Source organism: Acomys minous, assembly GCF_964271855.1.
Source record: "Acomys minous genome assembly, chromosome: 14".
Lineage (NCBI taxonomy): Eukaryota > Metazoa > Chordata > Mammalia > Rodentia > Muridae > Acomys > Acomys minous.
The window spans coordinates 437,304-455,553 of record NC_140496.1 but is presented as its reverse complement, the minus strand read 5'-3'; the positions used below and the strand labels follow the sequence as shown (position 1 = coordinate 455,553).

General features: G+C 45.6%; 1 protein-coding gene across 3 annotated transcripts in view; it reads left to right on the top strand.

The window, feature by feature from the left end:
* Positions 1-18,250, top strand: part of NRP1 (neuropilin 1) — a 144,507-nt gene that overhangs the window by 93,860 nt on the left and 32,397 nt on the right. For all 3 annotated transcript variants that reach the window (XM_084756148.1, XM_084756146.1, XM_084756147.1), the window contains 3 exons: positions 4,425-4,580; positions 8,226-8,370; positions 13,633-13,964. In XM_084756148.1, the coding sequence (XP_084612274.1) occupies positions 4,425-4,580; positions 8,226-8,370; positions 13,633-13,964 (633 nt within the window). The remainder of the gene's footprint in view (positions 1-4,424; positions 4,581-8,225; positions 8,371-13,632; positions 13,965-18,250) is intronic.

Genomic DNA, 18,250 nt, shown 5'->3' with positions numbered 1-18,250 from the left:
ACCTAGATTCTGTGAAGTTGTCATTCATCTGTAGTGAAAATTTAATGGCAGTAATGTTAGGAAGAAAAATGGAATGGAGTTTCAAATATTCCCAGTGCAGCCAATAAGAGGAGCCACAGACTTTAAAGCCCAGCAGGAAACTTTATGCAATTACAGAGGAAGTTGCTAGTGTGTTTCATTGCTGTTGAGAAAGAAAATACCATTTCCTTCTCAAGGTGATTCATGCTTGTGTTCTACGGACATTTTCCTGCTGAGGAGTTGCTTGTCTCTGTACCAGGCTCCTTCCTGAAAGCCAGCTGATTCTCTTGTACCTGGGAATCTTCTTTCCTGCCTAGTAACTAGCACTCCCTCAAAACTTCATAAATACCAGGGCTGGGGATGTGTCTAAACTGGTGGAGTTCTTGTCTAGCATGTACATAGCCCCAGGTTCCATCCCCAGCACCCCACAAAACAGGTATGGCGGGTTCCATCCCCAGCACCCCACAAAACAGGTATGGCGGGTTCCATCCCCAGCACTCCACAAAACAGGTATGGTGGGTTCCATCCACAGCACCCCACAAAGCAGATATGGCGGTTCCATCCCCAGCACTCCACAAAACAGGTATGGTGGGTTCCATCCCCAGCACCCCATAAAACAAGTATGGCGGGTTCCATCCCCAGCACCCCACAAAGCAAGTATGGTGGGTTCCATCCCCAGCACCCCACAATACAGGTATGGTGGGTTCCATCACTAGCACCCCACAAAGCAGATATGGCGGTTCCATCCCCAGCACCCCACAATACAGGTATGGTGGCATATGCTTATAATCTCAGCACTGGGGAGGTGGAGGCCAAAGAATCAAACGTTCAAGACTAGTCTTGGCTACACAATGAGTTCAGAGGAATCCAGGCTACTGGAGATGTCTGTCTGTCCATCCGAAAGTACATCCAGGGAGCAGAGTTCTAAAGTGATTGCAGATCAGCTCAATATTCAGAGTACACTTGGGAGTTGAATCATCCCAAACTGAAGCCTCCTATAAGTGTGGCAGGAAGAGTCTGTTTCGATGGTGCTGCGCTGTGCTCCCTTAGATGTCCAGGTTCGAAGAACCTTTCAGATTGCAAGTGGATGAATAGCTCAGTGGATGGTCGGCGGAGCTCTCAGTGTTCTCAGAGCATTTTGAGACCCTTGCGGCTTTCCTCCAGTGTCTAGAGCCGTTATCTAGATGCTGTGGGTGTTCTGAAAGCACAGACTTTGTAGGAATTTTCAGAAGTTTTTGAGTTAGTATATTTTTTTTCTTTTCATCTTAAATTCAGTTTAATTTGCCATCTTTTATTTTACCTGCCAAATATTGCATCCAGTAGCAGTCTTGCCTTTGGAAACCTGTGTTAATAGGGGATAAGAAAAAATGGAGTATTCAGTAGAAGCCCCCTGCTCCCCTTCTGCACAGAATTACCAGTGTCAGCTGAGAAGACAGGCCCTGGATTTGTTTTAAATGTGTTGAGTAAACATTTATTTGTTAAATTAAAAGTTGAAATGGCCACCATTGTTAATCTACAGTATTATTAATTATATTAAAATTTTGTTCTGGGGATGGGACATAGCTCTGCTTGTAGAAAGTTTGCTTAGCATGCACAAAGCCCTGGCTTCCTTCGGTAACAATGTGGTGCTGCAAGCCTATAAGCCCAGAACTAGGTAGGTGGAGGCTGAGGGCATCAGAAGTTTAAGGTCATCTGACTAAATAGCAAGTCCTAGTCAAGCTAAGAAGCAGAAGCAGGTAGCTCTCCATGAATTCAAATTCCAAGACATCCTGATCTACATAGCAAGCTCCAGGCTAGCCATGGACATATAATAAAATCTTTCTTATGAACTAAAGAGGGAGAGAGAGAGAGAGAGAGAGAGAGAGAGAGAGAGAGAGAGAGAGAGAGAGAGATTGTTGTTGTTGTTACTATTATATTTTTCTCTTAAATCTGGTGAAAGCTTACAGAGCATCAACTTTACATTTAGACCAAGGAAATGCAGCTGTATTGTTGGGCCCTTCCCAGGGCAGGCACTGTTGTAGGACTGTGGAACTCCACCCTGCCTTCAGAGAACTGCTTTTCTTGCACCTCTGGGTTTTAACTCCTTCCAGGGCCATCAGGTAAAATCTGTTCCTGACAGACCAGAGGAGGCGGCCTTTCAGGGCAGACCTGCCAAAGCAACATTCTGCAGGAGCCTTGGGCACTGCAGGGTTAATTGAAATAGTGTTTTCTAAAAATTGGGCTGTCAAGTCTCAGGATTCAGAAGCTGAGGGTGGAGTGGGGGTTTGCTCTGCCTTTTTTTTTTTTTTTTTTAAGAAAATGGTGTTCCATTAGCTCCTACTGTATTGTTGAAATATCTGGTCAATGCAAACCAGGTGTATTAGGTAATTCCTCTCTGGGTCCTGTAAAAAAAAATAGTATGTTTGTGCATCCTTTTTTAAAAAGCTATTTCTTATCTTTAAATTATTTTTCTGTACAATCCAGGCCCTACAACAAATAGAAGGAAACAGCCTTCCAGGAAATGTCTAACGCATTAATGAAAAGACAGTGAAAACACTCATGTAAAGAGTAACCATGAGCTTTATTTTAAATTACATGTAATTATTAATGATGACCATAGGAACAGGTTAAAAGGAGGGTGATTATGCTGAAAATATCTATGAAAAATATGAAAAGGGGGATTGCAAAAAAATGTCTTGCTAAGCTGGGAGCATGGCTCAGTTGGTACAGTGCTTGCCATGCAAACTTGAAAGCCTGGTTCAGTCCCCAAAAACCCATGTGAAGAAGCTATGATGGCACTGACTTATGACTCCATGGTTGCAGAGACAGACATGGGAATGTTTTGGAGCTCTCTGGTCAGCCAGTGGTTTTAGGGCCCTGCAAGGGACCCTGTCTAAAACACAAGGATGGAAAGCTCTTAAAGCTTGACGTCTGAGCTCCACATGCAGGCACATACATGTACACCTGAATATACGCAAACATAAACAGGTACACACACACACACACACACACACACACACACACACACACACACACAGGCACGCACTCATGAGGAGGTGTTTAGGGATTCCAGTTTATGAGCAGTTGACCAGTTGCCTTGATAACTAGCTACTCAAGGTGGGAACACGTGACAGAGCAGAACTTATTACCAGAAGTCCCCACCACCCTCCAGTGAACAAGACTCAAAGTGAGGCTCTGCTGCTGGGAAGCCTCACTGGACACTAACCAACAGGAGCTCACAAGCTTTCCTTTATGATGTCTTCCCTCCCTATCATGTGTTGGGACCTAGCTGCCTCAACCTATCTGCTTATAGCAAGGCCATGAGAAAACATCTGAAGGAGCTTCAGATGAGGCCAAGCCTATACCCTTGCTCGTCTCCTTGCTGGACCATTCCAGACTCTGCTGTGTCTGTTCTAGAACCACAGCACTCGTACGGCATTCACATCAGTGCCCTTCCTGCCTGCATCTCACTGGGAGGAGACAGGATGCTGTAAAGAGTTGGAATGCAGGGTCAACTGGATCGGATGGGAGGCCTAGTTCAGGCCTCTTCAGTAGCCAATGTGTACTTCTGCCTTGATTCTCCAGCTGTAAAATGACACATATGATATACCTTGGGAAGTGTGTTAAATGTCTTGGAAGATATACTGACATGAACCCAGTTTGTTTTTTCCTTTGCACTATGAATCAAGTGATCTTGGCTGTAGTGATAAGAACATGCTCCTTTCTCATAACCTAGTCTCTTTATTATCTGGCCTCGTGTGTGTGTGTGTGTGTGTGTGTGTGTGTGTGTGTGTGTGTGTGTGTGTATGTGGTATGTCTACCAATGGATTTTATTCTGGGTTGCTTACAGGAAGATGGGCAATTAGTGACTACGGCACTAAGAAAATGTCTGTCACTCCTTCACTGATAGATTTTCAAGGGGGAGGGACATGTGGACAGACCTAATTTGGTACATGTCTTGTGCAGGTAAACTCAGTGGCTTTAAGTTCATGAGTGTGACAGTCATATCATGCCTGAAAGACAGCATTGTACAACACTCTACCCATTCCTCCAGCTCTTACAGTCTTTCCACACTCACTTCTGTGACTTTCCCTGAGCCTCAGAAGTGATGGTGCAGATGCCCTGTTCAGAGCTGAGCACTCTAGTGGTCTCAGCACTTGGACCAGTTCTGAGTCTCTGTACTTCCTGCAAAGAAGTTTCTCTGGCCCCAGCTGACTGCAGCACTGACCTGTGGGAAGGCAGTTTGATAGCCTTTGCCTTCCTTCAGAGAGTGGGGGGGGGGGGGAGATAGTGCACACTGACATCGGATTAGACCCAGCTGATTGCTACGGGTGGAAACCCTTGTGCAAAGCCTGCAGGAAAGCTGCCGAAGTCACAGCTCGTGTGTCTGGGACAGCTGACTGAACCCATGTGTCATTTTCTTGCAGGTCGACTTGGGCCTACTGCGATTCGTCACTGCTGTAGGGACACAGGGCGCCATTTCCAAAGAAACCAAGAAGAAATATTACGTCAAGACTTACAGAGTTGACATCAGTTCCAATGGAGAGGACTGGATCACCCTGAAAGAAGGAAATAAGGCCATTGTGAGTTTGGCTCCTGCCCCTCCCTCCCGCTCCCTTACTAAAGTCTTTCACGTGTGTGATCAATTTTTATCCGTTTCTATGGGGATTTTTTTTTTCTGTCAGGGCTGGTTTATTTTTTGAATTGATTTAAAATGAAAAGTACAATTAGAGGTCTAAATCTGACCAAAGGGTCTCATGCTCCCAGATGCAAAGGCCTAGAAGAAGTTACACAGATGCTACTAAAAAGACAGCGTCAGCCAAATTAAAAGACAAACTTAAGAATCACCAGAGACATAGAATGCACAGCCTAACCCTGCCCACCTCAGGAATTCCTGATGGTGTTTGGCTTCCTTTATTTGGGTTTTCCTCATGTTTCTTTCTTCTCTCATAACCCTTTTTTTCCCCCCCTTTCCATAATGGGCCAGCACCCTTTCATCTACCCTCAGTGCTCACAAACTTATTTACAAGTGCAATTGGCTGTTGCTTGCCAGAACAGAACACAGATTTGCTGTGTTCTTTCAGATCACACAGACAGCATGCAGCCTACTCTCTTGAACCTCACCCAGTGGAGCGGCTGAGCCCAGCCTCAGTGAGATCACCCTGCCCTCTGTCGTCTAGGAACTGAGGTGTTTCCCTCAGCTCGCCTGCTTATTTGAAGCTATACTTGCTCTGATTTATTAATCAAAAGATTTTTCAGAATTCATATTTGATGTTACTCAAAGTCCAAAGCTTGAGAGGCTGGAGAGATGCTCAGCCAGTAAACTGCTTCCCACACAAGTATGAGGGCCTGAGTCCCATCTCCAGAACCCACGTTGTAAATGTTTATAAAGACGTGAACATACACATGCCAGTGAGACGGCGCAGTGGGTAAAGATGCTCATCAGTATCCTGACACACAAATTCCTTCCTAAGGACACAAATGGTGGAAGCTGAGAACCAATTCTCACAAGTTCCACATGTCACCATGGCATGTTCCTATACATAATAAATAGATGATAGATAGATAGATAGATAGATAGATAGATAGATAGATAGATAGATTTTTTATAAATCAGGGAGTGGTGTGGGATGTACTTGCCACCCCAGCCCTGGGCTGTGGAAACAGGAGGATTACTGGGATTCATTGGAAGGCCAGTAAGAGACCCTGTCTCAAAAGCTTAAGTGAACACTGTATGAGAAACAATACCTGAAGTTTCTCCCTCCCCTACACACACACACACACACACACACACACACACACACACACACACACACACTCACTCACACACTCTACAAGAACCCAGCTGTGTTCACATGGCCTCAGTTCTCTTGAACACTAGAACTGAGGACAGCCTCTGTGGTATGAAGTAAATACAGATACAGACTCTCTCATGGAGGGCAGGCAAGATGGAGACAAGTGTAGGGGATATCGGCTGTGTGGGAAGAGAGCTCCATGGAGCAGTCCGCGGACAGTACAAGGGCTGTGAAAGGTGGGGGACATGGAATCGTATCCCCACCTGGGAAAGAAAACCTCTTCCTGGAGCTGGCAGTAATGCTCCAGGGTCTCATGGCTTTTGATGCAGCAACAGCCCTGCACACACAAGCCTTCCAAGCTGAAAGGATAAGGGAGGAAGCAGCAGGCATGAGACTTGGAATATGGGGCCTTCACTGACCCTAAATGAAACCAGAGCATCCAACTGACGTCTCTTCCTACAACTCTCCCCAGTTCATCTGGCTGTAGATCTCACCATCTTTCCTTATTTCACTAGCTGTACCACGGCAAAGTAGGCTTTCGGTACTAGCCTGCCCTGACAGTCTTCATCCTATGGACAGAATATGAACTTGCATGCTTTTCAGCAACCTGCAGGAAACTCTCTGCATTAGCAGACTAGATGTACACCTACATCCCTGCTTCTCAGGCAACTCTGGTTCGTAGTAGAACTAACCCGGCCTAGAAGAACAACAGTATTTGAGTGTTATTACTTCTGGAGGCATCTCATGACATCACATGAAAATGTACCCATTCAGATTGTTTCCCAGAGGGAGAAGCTGAAGTAGAAGCAAAGCACAGGGCATTTTCTGTGTTTGCTGCTGAGCAGAGCACAGGGTCATGCCAGCTCAATGAAGCAAAAGCACCAGTCTGATGACATTGGTGTGCCCTTTCTCTGAAGGGAAGAGCAGAGCTCAGGGAACTGCATGGATATTCTGGGATATGGGGAGGGCCTCCATGCCCTGCAAGGAAGGCTCTGTTATAATACCTGGAGATGGTAGGGAGTTACAGTGCTTGACATAGCCAGTACCATAGAGAAATGCTGGTTTTGTTACTTTATTTGGAAGGGGGTGGGTTTTTAAAACAGAGTCCCTCTATGTAGCCCTGGTTGTCCGGGAGCTCTCCGTGTAGACCAGGCTGGCCGTGAACTCACAGAGATCTGCCTGCCTCTGCTCCTGAATGCTGGGATTAAAGGCGTGCGCCACCACAGTCCAGTAGAAACACTGCTGCTTTTACAGGGCCATCCTCCCCCATAGCTGACCTGCAGATATAGAAAGCAGAGGCTTCCACTCTTATCTAAGGGAAGGCTGGTGCCAGAATGTTCCATGATGGCTTACAGAGATCCTGTAAACAACACCACCAAATTCCACATGGTCCCAAAGGACATTTTCAGGCACCTGGTTTATTTTGGGCCTCCTTGCCTTTGTGGCGATGTGCTTCATTGTTCTTAGAATCAAAGGACCCATTTGTACCTAGAAGCTGAAGACTGAGAATTTTCAGTTAAAAATCGTTTATTATTTAGTTTTGCCTCTGACTACTGAAGCATAATGTTACAAAAAATCTTAAGTATTAAAACCACTGATGCATGACTAAGAACATTTACCAAGAAAACCAAGTAAGCATGGAAGCCGGGGATGTGTCTCAGTGGCTGGAGTGCTTGCCTCATGTGCACAAAGCCCTGGTATCCACCCAAAATACCACATAAACCACACACATGGTACATACCTGAAACCCTAGTGGTTGAGAGGTAGAAGCAGAAAGACTGGGGGAGGGGGGTTAAGGTCATCTTCAGTGCATTCAAAGATGGCCAGGGATACACTCAACAATGTCTACAAAAAAGAGAAAGAAAAAAAGAAAGGAAGGAAGGAAGGAAGAAAGAAAGAAAGAAAGAAAGAAAGAAAAGAAGGAAGGAAGAAAGAGAGGGAAGGAAGGAAGGAAGGAAGGAAGTGGGGGAGGAAGGTACTTGCCTTAGGATTGTATCTGAGAACCATGAGCTGTAATTTCAAAACTCCAGACCTAACCCAGAACTCAAAGAGCATCCCTTCTGGGAGCCACTGGGGATGCGAAACACAGTGAGGGGCCCTGTGGAGTGTGTGCAGCTGTGGCTTCTCGGGTAAAGTTAACAGCTTCTCACTTTTGAAAATGACAGCGTGTGTCCTTTAATAAATGCCACCCTTGTGACAATGCTTTTAGAAGCTGTAGCCATTCAAGCAAGAATACATGATTGGGGTGGCATTCTACACTGGACAGGGTTCTCTTTGATTATAGTTATTTGGGAAAATAGCATGACAGGTTGCTAATGGCACACTAACCTTGGTAGAAAATGCTGGAACTGTAAACAATTTCTTCGCGCATTTGTGGACATTTTCTGGGGTTTGTTTCTAATACAGTTTGTTAACACCCCCTTTCCCATCTAGATCTTTCAGGGAAACACCAACCCCACAGATGTCGTCTTTGGCGTTTTCCCCAAACCGCTGATAACGCGATTTGTCCGAATCAAGCCAACATCCTGGGAAACTGGTATATCTATGAGATTTGAAGTTTATGGCTGCAAGATAACAGGTTAGTGACAACATGGAAGTTGCCCCCCTTGAATTAATACTAACTTCCATTCAAGGAGAAGTCGTTCATGTGTTCAAATATGAAAGTAATCTGCCCCTATTTGTTTGGTCGCTGGGGTCTGTATTTGCTACCTTTCTCATCAGTGTGACAAAGTGTCTAACAAGAAGGAACTTCAGGGAAGAGGAGTTCATTCTGGCTTGCAAGTGAAGTGGACACATTCCCCCAAGAAGCAGACAACCTCAAAGTCTGCCCCCAAGTGACTCACTTCATCCAATGGGATGCTGTGGCCTAAAAATCTCATAGCCTTCCCCCAAAGTCCCAGCAGCTAGAGATGAAAGTTCAAATCCATGAGCCTGTGGGACCTTTTCACACTCAAGCCACAAGGGCCTGTACGCTGGGTGGGACATGTGTGAGTTCAAGCTCCGCCTTAACTCAGTAGCCAGCGCCCCAGGCCAGGGTCTCACTCCCCGGATAACAGTCATATAGGCTATTCCTCGTGGCAGCGGGGGAGGCGCACACGAGCAGTGAGCACAGTGTGTCGAACGGCAGGGATTCAGTCAGGGCTCTCCTTTCCACTGAATGCAACCTGCCTCTTCAGTGGGCAGCAGGCTTATCATTGCAGTAAATCGCTGCTCCGTGGAAGGCTCCACACTGGCTTTCTTTATACAGTGTTGAAACCCAGAGGTGGCTTCATCAACTACACCTAAGGAGCTTGACTCTATCAAGGGCTGCTTTCACTCCCTAAGCACCCTGGCCACTCTGTTGGATTTTGCCTCTATTTTTGTTGACTTGGTATGTGTGTTTCCCCCTGGGAATTGGACCAGGGCCTCATACATCACAGTAGGAGCTTTATTACCAGTTCTTAGCTGGATATTTTTTAAAGCGGAAGTCAACTTGTAAAAGTTTTTGGTTTGTTTTTCAAACAGGACTTGAGAGGTCTCTGTCAAATTGAAACAGGCTATTCCTATTTGAGGGATGAAAATTATGAATTAGGCTTAGTTCTTGCTATATGTCTGGGAAGAGGGTCAGGCCAGGTGGCTGGAGGTCTAGGTGTGTCTGGCTGTGAGTTGCTAGGCCCAAAGCCTCTAGGGCTTCGGAAACTGTGAGGCGATCCTATGTTCTGATTAAGAGCAGCCATGCTCCAACCCTTTTCCATGTAAGTAGATATGTTAGAGAGCTTTCATTTCAATGCAACAACAGCATACATGTTACCTTCATATTTTAAAAACTGAAAAACATGGGAGTTGGAGAAATGGGCCAGTGGTCTTTAAGAGCACCCTGCTCTTCCAGAGGACCCAGGTTCAGTTCCCAGTGCCTGCGTGACAGCTCATAACTGCCTGTAACTCCAGTTCCAGGGGGTCCCACGCCCTCTTCTGGCCTCTGTGGGCACTGCATGCAAAGCAAAGACTCATACCCATAAAATAAAAATAAATCTGTTTTAAAAGATTGGCACACAGAGTCTGTGATTCACCAAGACGTTAATTAAAAAGTAAACAACTTGCAGTCTTCAGTGGAAACCACTGTGTTCTGTCTGTGTTCATATTTAGAGCATTTAATTTTTCAATTCATTTTATTATTTGTCTGCTGAGTTTGATTATTTCTAAAGAAGGAAAAAAACCTGACTTTTGAAGAGAAGGCACCTGCCCCACCCCCAGACTTTCCCATTAGACTGGAGGTGCTGTGTTGAGAAGCGGGTTCAGAAAAGATCTGTGGAAACATCAGTGTTGAAAAGTAAAACCCAGATCTGATGTCAGACTCAAGTTGTATTAGTTTCCATTGTTGACACAGATCTGTTTACCATGTGAGGAACCAAGACTAAGAAAGTTCAAGGCCTTGAAGGCAGGAATTGGTTAGAGAGCATTCGGAAGAGGGACAGGCACTGAAAAGTCAAGGTGGCCTTATTTTTAATTTTTTGATAACAGTTAAATAGTAGAATGTTCTAGGGGACTTTAGAGCATTCCTAATTTGAAGTCTACCGTAAACTCATAGGAACAAGGTCTGGGTGGGACTTTCTGGTCCATTTCTCCAACCTTATCTCTTGTCACTACACTAGAATTTTATTTAGAAGCAAGCTTCATATCCAGTCTCTTAAGATTTATGTTATATCCTCTTGGTTAAATAAAATATTTATCTGAACTCAAATTACCCTTCTTATTATCATAAGGACATCCCAAGAGGTAATTCTAGGAATTTGAACAAAAAAAGAAAGTAATTCATTGGATTAAAAAAAGTAGTAAGATGGCCTGTTTACTTAAATAATATCTAAAGTAGTTTGTTATATTATTTTTACACACAGCCCACTTTGTTATTTTAAGTACACATTTGGGTTTTGTTTTGTTTCTAGTGAAATGACTGTCATTTCCCAGCAGTTGCCTTAAAAGGTTTCTTGAGAGGGCAGAATGTGACCATGATGTTCACACAGCCAGAAGGGTCATGCCTGGCTCAGGACAGTCCACTTTGTGAGTGCCTGACTGCAGGCATCTCACATGTACATTTCCTGGTCTGTGAGATACCTTAATGAGTTGTGATGAGGATTAAATGAAAGGATTTTTATAATGTACTTGGCTTAGAGTAGAGTGCTCACTAAATGCCCCCATACCGTAAAGTAAGCACGGTACTCTCTAAACAGAAAGCAGGGTAAATCCCAGGCAGAGCCTGCTGTGAGATCATCACTCATGAGCTCTTCCGTCTTTTGAAGGCCCTAGTCCTCTGTGCGTGCAGGCTGATGAAAGAGCAGGTCCTGTTGGACTAGACAATGTAGAGCCTGGCCACCATGCTTTCTCTTTACCCCAGAGGCCTCGAGCACCACAAGTGTTCGGTGGCTGTTTCTTAGTGAAGGATTTCCGCTTCTTATGCCGTCTGACCAGCAAACAACCTTGAATTTTCACCTTCTCTTTACGAATAGGCAAGTCCTAACTCAATCTGACAAGTTTAAAGAAACTAGCAAATTAACCAAAACAAACAAACAAAACAAAACAAGAAGAAAAAGAAACTCTTAGGATGTCACGCATCACTTACTTGACTGCCAAAGCCTCTAGAGCTCCAGCTTTGAATCTAGGTTTCACATTCATAAATTCTTCAGAAAGAGAGCCATCCTGGAGATCTAGAAAATATATAATGGACACACAGGGGTAAACTATCCTGCTTCAGGCGACTGAGAAAGGAATGTTTTCCTTGTTGCTCTAAAGAGGGCTGCATCATTTTGGCAAAGGGAGGGGACTGGGGCGAGCACGCTGGAGTACTCCTGCAGGGTTGTATGAATGCCATCCTGTGCTTGGCTCTCCCGCAGTCATGTGCCCCCCTGTCAGTCACAGATGAGGGTGACCTCTCAGACACCACACACCCTTAGGCAACTTCCCAAGCCATCAGGGGAGGCTGGGTGGTCCCCACTGGGAGCTACTGTCACACCTAGCCATTACTGTCTCACTCTTTGAAGACTGGTTAACTGGATTGCTCAGTTTTTCTTTTAAGGTCAAGTACAGACAGAGGATCTTATGGTAAATTCATATCACTAGTAGTAGCCACGTCAAACTCCTTCCGATAACATCATCCACTTGTCTCTTTCACTCAGGATTGATTTTTAAAGTTAAAGCAAAAACAGTGTTGCCAAGAAAAAATACAGAATCCCCAGTTAAGCTTGATGTGGCTAAAAAAAAAAAAAGATAATTGTTAGTATATGTATTTCCCATTTTTTTTGGATACACCCATTTTGGATACACCAAGAATTAGTCACTGTTTCTCTGAAATTCCGATCTAGTTGGATAACCTGTTTCTTGTTGTTATTTGCTTGTTAAACTTAATAACATAGGCAAAAGTTCATCTAATTTTACCTGCCAAGGAAACCCTGCTCTAAAGTAGCATCTCATTCAAGCCTTGAATTAATTGTTGATATTCCTTCATAATTATTACAAGTTAATTATGGGATAAGTTGAGGAAATGGCTCAATCGGTAAAGCATTTACGTTGCAAGTGTGAGGACCTGAGTTCAAACCCCAGACCCCACATAAAATGTCACGCATTGTATCGCAGACTTGTAATCCAAAGCTGGGATGGGGGACACAGGAGGCTCTGTAGGGCTTGCTGAGTAGCCAGTCTAGCCTAACTGGCCATGCCCGGGGCCAGTGAGAGGACCGGTGAGAGGCTGATGTCCTTTATCTCTCAGGTATCTGTCCATACGTGCTCAGTGAGTCTGAAGGTTTTCAGTCCAAGGCAAATCAAGGTTCCCTTTGCTGTTTTTCAGAAGGGCCATTCACAGAGAAGTGGTGGGGACTGGCTCAACACTCTGACTTCTGGCTGAGTGTGGGCTGGCTTTCAACTGGGTCTGGGGAAAGAAACAGCCCAGAAGCTCTGTGTAAGAGAAAGGGCACTCAGCTGGTAGAGCCTCTGCTCTGCTTGGCAGCATCCAAGTTAGCTGTGTTTTCCTCAAATGGTAACATCTGGCTCCCTTTGCCAGCTGAGCATCACTTTTTTAAAGAAGCTGGTGGGAAGTCAGGCAGGTGTGACTGGTGTAGCCAAAAAGTGGGACTTTTATTTTTAACAGGAGAGTTTCATAGTCCTTCAGAAAATTGGATTTTGTAAATATTAATTACCATTGAGTTTATTCTTGGTTTCCAAGATTCCCACCCAGAGCAAATAGCCAGGCTGAGTTACAGGAAGGCATCCTGAGAAGCGACAGCTGCTTCTGACTGTTGTAATGCATTGATTCATTCAGCAAATATTTGTTGAGGACGGCAGTGTACAAAAACAGTCTCAGCAAGTCTCAGAGAACAGAAAAATATGACTTGTTTCATACCCTCAATAAAATTAAGATTTAGCTTGGCATGTGGACTTGGTTGGTAGTATGCTTGCCTGGCACACAAGAATCCCTGAGCTCAGGTAGTGGTGTCTACTACCTTGCACCAAGCCCTGGGTTCAATGCATAAGACCATATAAGTTGAACATAGTGGCACATACTTAAAATCATGGCACTAAAGTGATGAAGGTAGGAAAAACAGAAGTTCAAAGTCATCCTTAGCCTAAGCTACTTAGCAGGTTCAAGACTACATTAGATCCTACCTTTACAACAAACTGAAAAAAGAAAAATAAAAGTCTTGAGGACAGTTGATGCTAGAGATTATGGTAGATGGCACCATCCTTGGACACTCAGCTCCTGGGACCGCCTCTGCTGGGGATTTTCATATAAATGGGTACAAGGTTATGTTTTCTTTCTAAGCGCGATCTCTCAGAAAACAACCTCCCCTCCTCTGTTTCCCTCTGCCTCCAGATTACCCTTGCTCTGGAATGCTGGGCATGGTGTCTGGACTTATTTCAGACTCCCAGATTACAGCGTCCAACCAAGGAGACAGGAACTGGATGCCAGAAAACATCCGCCTGGTGACCAGTCGTTCGGGCTGGGCACTGCCACCCTCGCCCCACCCGTACGTCAATGAGTGGCTCCAGGTGGACCTGGGAGACGAGAAGATGGTGAGGGGCGTCATCATCCAGGGTGGGAAGCACCGCGAGAACAAGGTGTTCATGAGGAAGTTCAAGATTTCCTACAGCAACAACGGCTCCGACTGGAAAACCATCATGGACGACAGCAAACGCAAGGCTAAGGTGAGGCCCTGGGGTCAGAGCAGCCACTGTCTGGGGACGCTGCCTGCCCACTAGCTCCCTAGGAAGTCATTTCTCCAGCCCGTGGTAAAAGCCAAATCCTCACGCCCTGGGATTTTTGTTGTAGTGTGTGTGTGTGTGTGTGTGTGTGTGTGTTGCACACATGCACTTGTTCATGCACACACATCTGTTCATCCATGTGTGAAGCACCATACACATGAGTGTGGAGGCCAGAGCTCAACACTGGCTATGGTTTTTCGGGAGCTAGCCACCTTGGTTTTGGGGACAAGGTCTAGGCGAATAAGTCCCAGCAATGCAGGCATCTCCACCTTCCAAGGCTGGCATGACAAGTATGCACCACTGATATTGAACTTTTTACACGGGCTCTGAGGGTGAAACTCAGGCCCTTCTGCTCGCTTGGCAAGTCCGTTACCACCTGAGCCATCTTCCAGGCCCCTTCTCATGTCCTAGCAGAAATCCAGGATTTGCCAGGGAAGCACAGGTTTGGCTTGGATGGCTTGTCAGTAGCTCCAGGGTCTGCTTCTCTCCTCCACTCCAGCGTGGAGGTTACACATCCAAGGGGCCAGATCGGGCTTTCACGTGGGTGCTGGAGAATCTGGCCTCAGGTCCTCATCACTGCAGAGTGAGCTCTGTGTCCGCTGGATAGTCTCCCCAAAGCATTTGTTGGTTTGTCTGTGGTACTGAAGAAAGTGTGTGCAGAGTGTACTCTTCCACTGAGCTACGTTTCCCCACACCGTTTTAAGTTTTTTGTTGTTGAGATAGATGTGTTTGTAGTCTCAGTGCTCAGGAGGCAGAAGCTAGGAAGATCTCTGTGAACTAAACAAACAAACAAACAAAACCAGCCCCGGTACATAGTGAGTTCTAGGCCAGTGTGGGCTGCAGAATAAGACAGTGTCTCAAAACACCAAAAAACAAACAAACAAACAAAAATCTTCAGTTGTATACAATATGCATGGAATTTACCATCTGAACCTTTGTACAGATACATTGTGACAGTGGAGTGTAAATCCACATTTGTGTCCAACCCTTTTCCAGAACTTTTATCCTGTGAAGCTGAGTCTGTGAGCCCGTTCAGCAGTCACTGCCACTCCCCTGCCACGTCACCATCCTACTTCCTGCCCCTCAGGATCTGACTACTCAGGACCCTCCTTTAAGCCAGTCAGAGAGCATGTGTCACTTTGTGGCTGGTTTAGTTCATTAACGTAATACTGAACTACCATGGATCCCAATTTCCTTCCTTTGGCGAACAGCATATTATTCTGCCATGTGAAAACCACATTAGTTTATACATTAACCACTGATGGGTACTGGGACTCTTCCCATCTTTTAGCTATTTTACACAATGCTTAGATACACCCTTATGCATTTGGAACCTCTTAAAACTCAAGCACCTCTTGCTAACCTAGTAAAAAGAGAAGGTAATCTCAGCATTCACAAAATGTGCTATCAATTGTTTAAACCCAAAAGATAATGCTTTTTTTTTTTTTTTTACTCAGTAAAACAACGGTGTTGGCTACATTTATTTGTACTTCCTGAGCACACCACACCAAGTTGGAAATCGTCCCAGGAATGAGCTTGGGTGGCCCTAAGTGCATTTGGGATAAATATGAGGAACCGCCCCCATGTTTTCACATACTTCGGTGACACTTCTCACACCAACACATTTGGCCTTTGTTCTGGGCCTTTCTAACACTGCCCACCCAAAGCTGTTCTCTCATGGGTGAAGAAGACGGCAGCTCGTTGGCTGGGACAGTCCTCTCTGACTTTCCAACCAGGGTGGCAAGGTCTTGCAGTTAGGAAGCCATCGTGGCCAGGCTGCCAGCTTCCCTACCTCCAGATATATGGCTTTGAGGACAACACCCTATCTTCCGAAGGCTGCAGGTCAGCCATAGAGCTACTGGTGGCTGACTAAACCGGTGAGGTGTCCTTGTGCTGAGGAAAGCATACGACTGTCTCCCATCCCTCCCTGAATTAACTTGTGGTTTCTAAAGCATTTCAGCATGATGTATGGCTATGTTCTTTCTTTGACTGAGACAAGGTCTCACGCAGGCTCCAGCTGTGGCTGGGCCTGGCTAGGCAGCTGATGCTGGCCTTGATCTTCTCCTTCTGGGTCCCAGGCAATGCTCTGTTATGCTTGGTGTCTGCAGAACGAAACCCTGGTTCCGGTGCGTGTAACTCAGCCACTTAGTTGACCTCCAGCTCCAGCTCATGAGCTCCCTTCTTCCTTGCATCCTTTTTACTTTCCTCTTCTAGTGTGTGTGTGTGTGTGTGTGTGTGTGTGTGTGTGCGCGCGCGCGCACACACACACACATGTTTTATGTGTAACTGTACTTGGTTATGCCACGCACAAGCATGCGGAAGCTGGCGCGCACTTTACCCAGCATTCCTTAGACACTATCCACCTTGTGCTTTGAGACAGGGAAGGCCCCCTTTCAGGCCTGGGACGCACTTGGTAGGCCAGGCTTGCTGTCCTGTGAACCCAGGAGTCCTCCTATCCCTGCACTCTCAGCATTAGGGTTAGTGATACCACCCCCAGCGTTTTTTACTTGGGTCCTGGGAATCAAACTCAGCCCTTACCACCTGTACTACATCCCCGGTCCTCTTGTCCTTTCTATGTCCACCATTTCTGGACATGGGAAAAACAAAAAGGGAAACACACCGGAAGCTGGAGGTCCTATGCACTGACTTCGAGGAGTGGAAGGGCTGTGATGGCATCCCAGACATGGGTAGGCAGTGAAGCCAAGTCCCTGCTGCTGCCGATGCAGGACGTGTTGTTGTGACACATTCTTCACACTGGGTTCCGAGAGAGCAAACAAGTTGCCATATGTGTCTGATAGGAGGCATCATATGCTTTCTGTCATCCAACCCTCACCGCAGCGGAGCCCGAAGCTGTCAGCCTGACGTGGTAAACCCAGTGTAGAGTTGGACAAAGAAGCTAACACATGTGTTTCAACCTCAACAGAGTCTTCTGCTGGAGACTGATCATTGCTTTGGGTTTTTAGTCCGGAAATAATCATTACTATCATCTTCCTAGATACCTGAAGCCGTGGGGATGTCTAAATTGCTTAACCGGAGCCTAATCTGTGAGCCTTAGCATGCCCTGCCACTCAAGTTATATCATTTAGGTAGAGATGGAAGTAGGTAAAGTCTTCTGTTTCAGACAGCCTGCATTTTCACATCATATAAAGATATTTGAAACATTTTCTGCTTAGTGGTGCAAATGCCGCCTGCCTGCTGAGGACGGCAGCTGTCACTCGTGGGTATTTGTAGGATAAAATGATGCTTCTGTGAGTTAGTCTCTTCTATGGTGTTCCCTCACTCCCACCCACAAATGTGACTGGCAAGGTCTGTCTTCCACCAGAGCTGATATGGTCAGAGCCTAAGAGGCTAGTTTTGGCCATCACAAATGACAGTGAAAAGCAGAAAAAGGAGACAAATTCTGTGGCCACACTGGAAAGATGAACAAAAAAACGAGATCAGTCAAGTTTATCTTTCAGATCCTGGGCATGAAATTTAGGTTTGAATACAGGACAAGAGGTGTGTGTAGCTAAGCCATGCTGGTTAAGTGTGGTCTCCCCACCACTGACTCATCCTTTTCTCAGCTCCCATGTCTGTTGCTAAGTGACCTGACAGATTCTCAGAACTGTATGAAATCTCTTCCTAGGAAACAAGCTCTCACTCTGGCTACCACCAGCCTTTAGCCTTTTCCTTCACCCAGAATTTACTAGGGAAATTCTAATACTTTGGGTTCCATTGTTTCTCCATAGTCCAAAAGTCAAAGTGAGGGCACGTTTATTTCTCTTTTAACTTCCGTCTTGTCAGAATGGTTACATGTCAGGGTCTAAATTATCTAGACTTCTCCAGACCAGAAGGAGCCAACGTCTTCCTGTTCTAAAGCACGATAGTTTTTAGGAGCCAGTACTAATTCCTAAGCAAGCCTCTGCTGTCTGAAGCCCACGTCGCTTTCACTGCTGCGTTTTCCCTGATCACCACTGACAACTTTTATAGTGTACTCATATTGTGTTCACTCTTTGTCCAAGCTGAAGTGAAGAAGTGGTTCCAGGATATCAGAGCCCTCCTCTCATCTTCCCAGCCACAGCAGAATAGACAGGACTTGTCTGTGTAGTAATGGTGTTTTCATTAAGATTAGTGTCTCACTGACAACAACTTAATTGGGTCTGGAAATATTCTAGTCAGATTCTCAGTTACTCACAGAACTTGCAGATCTATCAGGGGTCAGGACCTGGATAGCAAATGTATTTCTTTAA